We start from the raw sequence: 9,724 nt of genomic DNA, 5'->3' as shown, positions 1-9,724 counted from the left end.
AATTTTTAAACCAACTACCTAATTTTGATAACCAACTGTAATTAACTTTGATAGATGTATATGTTTCGATTTTTTTTAAACTTTTGATTTTATTTTTCTAATAAACTAGTTGACAGACACTATAACTTTTCTATATCTTCAATTTTATTAGTTAGAGCAATAATTTTTATCTTTAATCTGTGTGACGCATAAACTGCAATACTACTATTTCAAAAGTCAGAAAGTTTTTTTTTTCTTAAGAAGTTGTGGCATGTTACACGACAATGTGCACAGTAATTGACGAGCTAACAAGTGGTTAGTAAAGTTGCGTGGCAAGCTCCATGCTTGGGAAGCCAGTTTGCAATGCTTCTGAGGGCGCGCACAAATTACACGAATTACGTGATTATCGGCCACTGATGCAAGCGGGATGTGGCAGGCAAATATTTCACGTGTCTCGTTCGCTCCTACTGGTTTTATTCTGTCGCTCATCCCCAAGGTCGCACATGCGTCCACGGGGATATATTTCAGTGCCGATTAGCGTCAACGGCGATGCCTTGACCTCAGCGAAGTGTCCGGCCGAAAGGGCGGGGCGGGAGCGCCAGTTCGATACGCGTTTGTTTAGCTTATCTCGATTGGCCTGTCGCGCGCATGCGCAGTAGCGCCAGGCCGCAGGGGCAGGCGAGTTGCGCGCGTTCGCAGTATATCCGGCGCCTATGCGTGCGGCAGGCCGATGCTCGTGAGTACAGCCTAACCTTCATTTACAACACGGGTAAACGTGTAGACTTTAGAATAACCGAACTTCAACAAAGTTATATATATATATATATATATATATATATATATATATATATATATATATATATATATAAATAATTAGAGCGCAAAGTCGAATTTTTAACTTTTTTGTGCAGTATGGATAAGGGGAATACATAACTTAAGATTTTTGTGCTCAACTACAACGCTGGTGGCTACAGCGTGATATGGATTTTTTTATTCGTTCAGAATAAATATTTAATTTTATGTAGCCTTTTAAATTAATAAAAATTCTGAGGAACTTTAAAAGCTAGGTAAAAATAAATATATATTTTATTAAATAAATAAAACCATATCACATGGTAGCCAGTGAAATTGACTTTCAACCTAAGAAATTTCTAGTTTTATTTTCCATCTGTTTCTCCTTACCCATACTGCACAACAACGTTAACAATTCAACTTTGCCAGATAATTATGCAAAATGTAAGCGAAACATATTTCATTTGGTGGAAGTTCAGCCACTCAACAAGTCAACAAGTCTGACCGTGTGGAAGGTAACTATTAAATAATGACCTTGAATGGGACTACTCCTTTAAGGTGGGCGCCTGGCCAGGTCGCCGAAAGGCATGAAGAGCTCCGGGCATTACAAACCACTCGAGATTTATTAAGATTGTCTGATTACGAATATCATTTAAAGTTCATTGCATGTTTCTATACAATTTTCGTTCCATGATTTTGTCTATAACGTATATTTTTGGATAGTGAAAAAAAAAGTAAAACGGATGTTTTCAAGGAAATTTTTATTCAGCACACAGTATTGTAAGTGGTGTAGGGTCGTGCATAGTGTAAAATAGTGCATAGTAAAGTTAAAGGCTTCCTGCTACGAACCTCATAGAGAAGTGTTACCGACGCGAAGACTGCGTGCCAGTGGTTTGCCTGGCGCGTAGAGGCCGTGAGGTGGGTGAGGCACGAGCCAGTGTGTACTTCTGTCAGTAAGTGCGACGCTCGCTGGTGCTTCTAGCGCGGTATCGCTTCTAAGAGCAATGCTGTGGACTGACGTGCTCGGTAACAGTAACATTATGTAGCGGCGAAATTAAGATAAAGTTATGATGCAAGTCTCTCGAGTACTTTCAAGAATCATTAATACCTTCATGCCCAAAACATAATTCTGAGAACACGCTTTTAAGTTATTTTCACTAATAAATTCAGTTTGAAAACTAAAACGGAAACAGAACTACTCATCCACCCTCGACGTACTCTTGAATGTTTTTTTCGTAAACAGACCCTACTTGGATATCTTGAACAGACGGGTGGGGCTTTTAATCCCTCACTTAAGACAAATTAATTACCTATTAAATTTCTTCAAGTAGCCACGACAAATTAATATACAGCTAGTCTTTAAAACTATTAAATTTCCAATAAATACCATTGCACATCTGCACTTGTATTTCGCGGTAAATAAAAAGGTAACTAAACTTGTGTCCAATGATTTTATGAGCGCAACGTTACTTTTTTCATGACTTGTGATCAGCGTGGGACACTCATACCACACTAGACAGGGCCTACGGGACTACTGTTGTACTATTGAACTACTAAGTTGCACCTAAGAATAACCACGCTCCGTTAAAAAGACGTTAGAAGGAGCTACAGTGTTTTATGGAATATCCTGGCATGGAACATTTTTCGTGGAATACAACTTTTTCCACCAATATCGCCTTGATAACTTCTAAAATTTGATGGCGTGAGTGTTCGATTTATTTCAAATGACCTTGATGGTGGAACTTAAAGAACCCCCAACGCTTTTTTACAATAAATAACTGAATATTCCGTTTTGTGTTGATACATGCAACCATGCACATAAATAAAAAAAACGTATTTGATTATAGACTAGTATTTGGCGAAAATATTACAAATATTTTTATTTCTTCAAAATACTGTAGTTCATTTTTACTCCTTTAGTAGGCGGAACCAATTTTTTGACATAACTCATTAAGTATTACACGAATAATTGACGTTGTAGCACAAGTGGAATGCATTCTCATTGGACGAAAAAAGTTCATTTTGTAATAACTGCATTTTAAATATTTTTATTTCACTTTCTTCGACATGCTTGTAACTGCTCAGAATGCAGCAACCTGCGTCCCTTCTCTGGCTGGATCTGCTAAATGCTGTCCTGGATTATTTTCTCTTCTATAAATAAAAAAAAAAGACTTTCAATAAAACTCTTGGAAAAACTAACAAGTGCTTTTATTTTAGCTGTCGCATCCTTCTTCGGTGGGCTAGATTTGGATATTGAACTCAACCGCTTAGTGCATTTGTTTTTTCAGTATCCACACTCCCATCTTTCTCGTTTATTTTACTTTGGAAATGTTCAGTCAATTTTCAATATTTTACGTCATTGGTTGTGCGAGGAGTGGAGGTTAAACATATGCAAACCCCCTATTTTTCAGTATTCGATATCAGTCTGTGCGTGATGACGGGAGCAGTGCCAGTTCCCGAGACGTCATTGGATCCCTCCTGTGCTCGCCTGTGCTGTCATCGTTGTGTTGTACATGATACCTGTTTATTTTCCAAGTTGTGATCGTATGTTTGCTGCGTTGTCCAGGTTTGCTGTCTGTCTGCATTTACTGTTCCTGTTGAAACTGTCTCTCGTTGTTTGTTCATTGTTTTCATCTGTGCTGTTAATTTTTCATGACTAAATTCTCTCCAAGGAATTTGAATGATACTGAAATGATAGACAAGCAAATGTTATGTAAACAAGCAGTAATTATAATCAAATTATATTTTGATTTTAAAATAATATTTTACCCTACCATACCTTACATCAGAACTGAACTTTTTTTAAATTTATGTATAGCTGCCGCATATTTTATAACGCACAATGATGACAGATAAAATTTCCTTCGCTTAATACTATGTTCCTGCTTGTTATCCGTAACGTAAACTATTCGTAAAGTATTTCCAATAATTTCGTAAATAGCTGATAAAATTTATATTACAGCGTTATTATTTCTACTTCTAATAATAAAAAATTAATTTATAAATTCCAAAGTCTGTTTGTCTGTTTGTCTTTCTTCCACACAGCAACGGAGCAACGGATCAACATGATTTTATTGCATAGCCTATAGATAGTTTATGAGCCGGAGAGTGACATAGACTGTATAATTATGAAATTCCATACTTAAGGGAGCAAAAAAGGGGTAGATTCAGTTTTAAAATAGAAAATTAAAGGAGGTAGGTCATAGACACAAACAGTGAGTTTGTGTCATTTCTCTCTGTCCGCCACACGGTGGTATAGTAAAGTCTGGTATCTTCCTATCATTCTTAGTGAAACCCATCCGCTTAGTGAAGCTCGCAGCTGCAAGCGGATTAAAGGCGTTAATAACAGATTATTTTAGAACTTCGTCAATAGATGGCATTGCCTTAAACTTGTAACGCGTTATCGTTTTGTGTGTTCGTCACGTCTTGCCTAGGGGTTACCTGCCTTCCCACAAAATGAAGCGGAAGATTGGCGTCCCGGTTTTGCTGATGCGTAGTCTTCCTTAATGCAACGAGATTGTGCAATCAATTGGACTTAAAAATCAATATTTCTCGTTTATCAAGTGTGTTTCCCACAGACTTAAAAATCAGTAGTTATCTACCTTATATTATGATGTTTTTAACCCTGGCCACGCTGGGTACTTCGATCTAGTATAATATATAGTTTAAAATTTTACTATCGCGATTCCGTAAAATAGAGTGCGCACGCAGGGTTCTAACGTGGGTTTGAACTCCTTGGGCAAAATATATATTGAATAAAATTAGTATTTGTCAGCAGGGATAGCCTTAAACGATCACTGTAACTAAGCACGTGGCTAGCAAACAAAACCTACAAAAATTGCGCAGAAACAGAGTATTCACAGTACCTCGCACGCGAGGTCGAAGTTCATCGCCATTCCCTGGCTCGTCGCTCGTCGCGTTACACTGTCTCGTCGATGCGACGGCAGATAAGTTCGCGCACGAAACAGTCATTAGACCGCATTTCTGTTTTACCGTTCGGGCGCGGTGTCTCCGAATGTTGGATCGTCGATAGACATCGGCCCACGCGAGCGCGGTCTTAATTGCCCGGCGGTTTTACCGGGGGCGTCACTGCTCGGCCATGAAGCGCGATAACAGAAGTCCCGCCTCGCCGCTGACTGGAAGACAGAGCGAATGGATCAATAGACGCCCGCAAATGAGAGTAGACAGAGGCGCCTGATGATTTGGTGAAGAGCCTTGCGGGTTGGTTTGGGGCAAGCTCGTGTGAAATAACCACCACAAAAAATCCCGCAAAATTGAAAGAAAACCTTTTTAAGTCAAATTAAAGCTTGGATTCTAACTAGCGTTCTAAAAGCCTTTAAAATTCAGCATTTGTTTCCTTCCTACATAGTTACGTTTATCCTCTACCAAATGGAATCTCCAAAAATTTAACGTTTTGCATTCTTTAGAAAAACATACAGTTTTGTCATTTTTTTTATTTGTAGATATCATTTTGCTGCGTGTGCATTACTTTATACTGCTCGTACTAGTGATAAGCTGCCATTAAGTATAAATTATATAATTATATTACTTAGTATTTTGAAAAGAAATATGTAAATACGTGAGTCAAAATCTATGTGGATGTGCAAAATAACACTACTTTCAACTAAAAATAACTCCACTTTGTGCCAAAAAATAAGAACACAGATGTATGTGTTAAAATGTACACCGTCAGCTCGTGGGGCCTGTAACACTGTCTGCTGCAGGGACGTGGCGGAGAGGCCGGTGGGAGATGCTTGCTGCGCCGCCGCTGCTGCTGCTGCTGCTGCTGCAGTCGACGGCCGAGCTGTTCCACGCGCCCTCCCTGCTCGAGACCCTCTGCTGCCTGAGCAGGAGCCTGGGCACCGGCGGAGTTGTGCTGTACGGCGGCGCGCACCACCCAGGTTCTCCTCGCGTGATCCCCCGGTGCAGTCTGTCTCTCGCTCGTTCCCAATCACGCCTGCAAGCCGCCAGGCTCGATGCGTTATAACAAGCTTCTGAGTGTCTAATGGCCAGTTGCAGCATTCTGCTCTTCAATCCGCGATCTTTACTCTAAACGTTGCGCCAACACATACTGGGACTTCGTTCGCGTCGAATATAGTTAATGCATTAAGAAACGTTAGGTGCATTTCTGTTGGTGGGCTGGAACGATACGAAGTCGCTACAATCGATTGTGACTCTGAGAGAAAATGGTTGATGCTTATTGCCACAATAGGCTATAGCAGTGCATGTAGCCGCTGCCTTATCTTTTGAATTTTTATAACGACTGAAAATACGTACTGGTAATTTAAAAGCTAATAAAATAACAAAACGGTTGGGAACATGACTAGGTTTCGACTAAAAAAATATTCTTTTTCATATTGAAAGTAATCATGGCGAAGTAAAATATTCAAACATTATACTAAAATAATCATTTCAAACGTTATAAACAGGACTTTATAGCAGGATTTTGTCTTTAGAATAATTGTTGAATCCATTGATATTACTATATATATATATATATATATATATATATATACATATATACATATATATATACACACACATATATACATATATACATACATATATACATACATATATACATACATATATATATAATTAAAGAGTAATAGATTTTATATATGGATAATTTGGTATAGACACTACAACAGCTTCAAGGTGAGATAATTCCTGACAATCCATAAACATTATATATTTATTCACATTGAAACTACACTTTAATAAATGCTTAAATAGAATATAGGAATTGTCATATTAGTAACGACTTTTCAAAGTAGTATGTGATAGTATATTTCTACATATTTTAATATTATATTACTTACTTCATTAACACTAATACTAGTGGTCCGGAGTGTATACATCTTGTAATCTAACTGTGTTAACCGTGCATCATAAATTTTGTTTTCCCTGAGATCTTATATTCAGAATTGAGCTATAACAGTATAATACATGTTGTGCACAAGTTAATGGACATTGGCAGTAGTGTTCTATCGTATAGGCAACAATAATTTAAAGGAGTTAAGATTTACGTTTCGTAACCTGGAGGAATTATTGATACTAATGCATGATTTTGTTCAACAATTACAAATAATGTTTATTAGTCATTCATTTCACTCATTCTCCTGTTGTCTTCGTTATATTACCAAAATACAGGATAATAATACCCAAACGAGAATTTAAACTTACTGCCATCACATTATATATCGCAAAACATGTGTTATATCTTTATCATAGTTCTGTTTATATTTGCACAAGAATGTTTTCGGTATATAACAGTCGTGTTAATTTTCCAGCGCTAATGATAGGTATGAATTGATCGCAAACAGATGTTGAGGCACATTTGAATTGTAGCATGCTAATGTAGATGTGAACTCCATTCAATCGAGTACCTTCATAGGAATCGGACTGCCATCCTGGTGTATATTGGAATAAAATTCACAGCAAGGAAGATTATTATTGAATGACCAGATACATTTAATACGCAATGTACTTTTTCAGAGGTTCTTTATTTAAAACGTGATTTTGTCAAATATTTTTTATCAGTTCACACACACTTATCTTTATTATTTATGTTTTATGCATACCAGAAATAAATTTCATTTGCACAATATTAAAGTTAATTTTAATATATATTTCGTGTATATTCCATTAAAGTGTTTGTTATGTTCATAATTTTTCAACAGGCGCCTTAGGGGTCTTCCAACTAAATAGTATATAAGAGTGAGTGCCACTATGTAAGTAAAATAATATGAGCTTAAAATATACAAGTTTAATATAATAATGCAAACATGCCATCGAGCGTCCCACTCCTGATAGCTACACTTCTCGTTGCCCTCTGTGGCGCGTCCTATAATGGCCCGTAAACGAAGTATCACTTGATTGGTGGCGGATATCACGGAAGAGAGTCTAACAATAGCACGCAGACGGAGACAGACCCGTACGGATCAGCCCGGCAGTGCAGAGCTAACCCGTTTACGTCGCTCCGTGCGTCAAATAGAAGCCGAGGGTTTGGCTGCGGTGTTTATGTTCTAAATATGTTAAAAACTGTTTGAAGTACAAGTATTGTATTATTATTTTGTCATTTTTTTGCTATTATATATGTAATTTTTTTATTAAATTAATACTTCGTACGGAGAACTGCAGTCTCACTGGTTGCCGTGTGTTATGTTCCCGTGCACTGTGGAAGCAGCAGACCCGGCAGTGACATGTCCTCCGTGCCACTGAAGGCCGGGCTCTGATGGCGCTGTACCCCGACTGTAAGGTTCCCCTCCCTCACCCACAGGTGAGACAGGCGAGGTGAGTCTCCTGCGGGGCCTGGCGCTGCGGCGAGTGCCTGTGGCCTGGGCGCGCCTGGGCGCCGCGACGCCTGGGGGCGGGCACAGCTGGGGGCGGCGCCCGCTCGCCGTGCTGCTGGCGGCGGACCACGGCACCGCGGCCTGGCTGGACCAGGTGAGTCTCCTGCGAGGCCTGGCGCTGCGGCGAGTGCCTGTGGCCTGGGCGCGCCTGGGCGCCGCGACGCCTGGGGGCGGGCACAGCTGGGGGCGGCGCCCGCTCGCCGTGCTGCTGGCGGCGGACCACGGCACCGCGGCCTGGCTGGACCAGGTGAGTCTCCTGCGGGGCCTGGCGCTGCGGCGAGTGCCGGTGGCCTGGGCGCGCCTGGGCGCCGCGACGCCTGGGGGCGGGCACAGCTGGGGGCGGCGCCCGCTCGCCGTGCTGCTGGCGGCGGACCACGGCACCGCGGCCTGGCTCGACCAGGTGAGTCTCCTGCGGGGCCTGGCGCTGCGGCGAGTGCCTGTGGCCTGGGCGCGCCTGGGCGCCGCGACGCCTGGGGGCGGGCACAGCTGGGGGCGGCGCCCGCTCGCCGTGCTGCTGGCGGCGGAGCACGGCACCGCGGCCTGGCTGGACCAGGTGAGTCTCCTGCGAGGCCTGGCGCTGCGGCGAGTGCCTGTGGCCTGGGCGCGCCTGGGCGCCGCGACGCCTGGGGGCGGGCACAGATTTCTCCAATAAATAATAAAGGCATTATTTCATTGCTTCATTCCTATATGTAATCCCTGTTAGGGTATAATAGGAGATTTATCAATCTAGTAATATTTTATCTTCAAATCATATAATCTTTATATTAACTTATTTTCAAAAGGTTTATCGGGGTTAGTGAGAGATTATATTGACTTGTCCCCATAGTTAATGTTATATGCATATTATATATCTTCATGTAAGATTAATTTCCTCTATCCAAATAAATGTTAAAGTAAACATAATAAATAATATTAAACAAAAATTTTCTTCTTTCTTCAGAATCTTCTGAATATATACCATCACCAAAAATTATAATAAATATTTTCTTCACCTAAAATGGGTTTTAGACTATTATATTTATCACATCTTGAAAGTGAACAAATTTTCCTTCTTGCTTCAAACCTTAATTATATTCCATAACCAGAACTAAGTTTTCTTCATCTATATTTAGAGTTTATCTTCATAATGTTTATCACATAAATCAACTGGAGAGAAATTCCTCTAAAATTTTCTTACAGTCAATCTTCATCGCTGTCCGTTTCAACAGATGCATACCACCGGTCAAATTCTTCTAACCGTTTCCCCATTTCTGTTACTAGGTTTCTCCAAATTTCAAAAGAATTCTTATTATGGATAAGACTTCGAAGATCTTGAAAGTCATATCCTAGTGTCAGTAATTCTTGAGTATAGTTTTCTCTGATATCTTCTGTCTTCTTACATTGATTTAAAACATGCAGTACTGTATCTTCTACTTCACAAATCTGACAAAGAGGTGACTGTACTAATCCAAGTGAATAGAGTTTTGATTTAAAATTTCCGTGGCCACTGAGAAATTGCGATACATAATAGTCCGGTGTGATCCACCGACATTTAAGTCTTGCGTTAATGTCAGGTATAATATTGTACGTATGTCTTCCTGTTGTTGAGGAGTCCCAAG

General features: G+C 40.2%; 1 protein-coding gene across 1 annotated transcript; it reads left to right on the top strand.

The window, feature by feature from the left end:
* The first annotated feature begins 712 nt into the window (after positions 1 to 712).
* LOC134532449 (uncharacterized) lies at positions 713 to 8,820 on the top strand. The gene is made up of 3 exons (XM_063368852.1): positions 713 to 748; positions 5,496 to 5,672; positions 8,054 to 8,820. Exons 2-3 carry the CDS (start codon positions 5,522 to 5,524, stop codon positions 8,776 to 8,778), a joined length of 876 nt encoding a protein of 291 aa, XP_063224922.1. The 5' UTR covers positions 713 to 748; positions 5,496 to 5,521; the 3' UTR covers positions 8,779 to 8,820.
* Positions 8,821 to 9,724: the final 904 nt, after the last annotated feature.

Source organism: Bacillus rossius, chromosome 6 (genome assembly GCF_032445375.1).
Source record: "Bacillus rossius redtenbacheri isolate Brsri chromosome 6, Brsri_v3, whole genome shotgun sequence".
Classification (NCBI taxonomy): domain Eukaryota; kingdom Metazoa; phylum Arthropoda; class Insecta; order Phasmatodea; family Bacillidae; genus Bacillus; species Bacillus rossius.
Note: the sequence above shows the minus strand (reverse complement) of the source record. Positions and strands in the feature narration are given on the sequence as shown.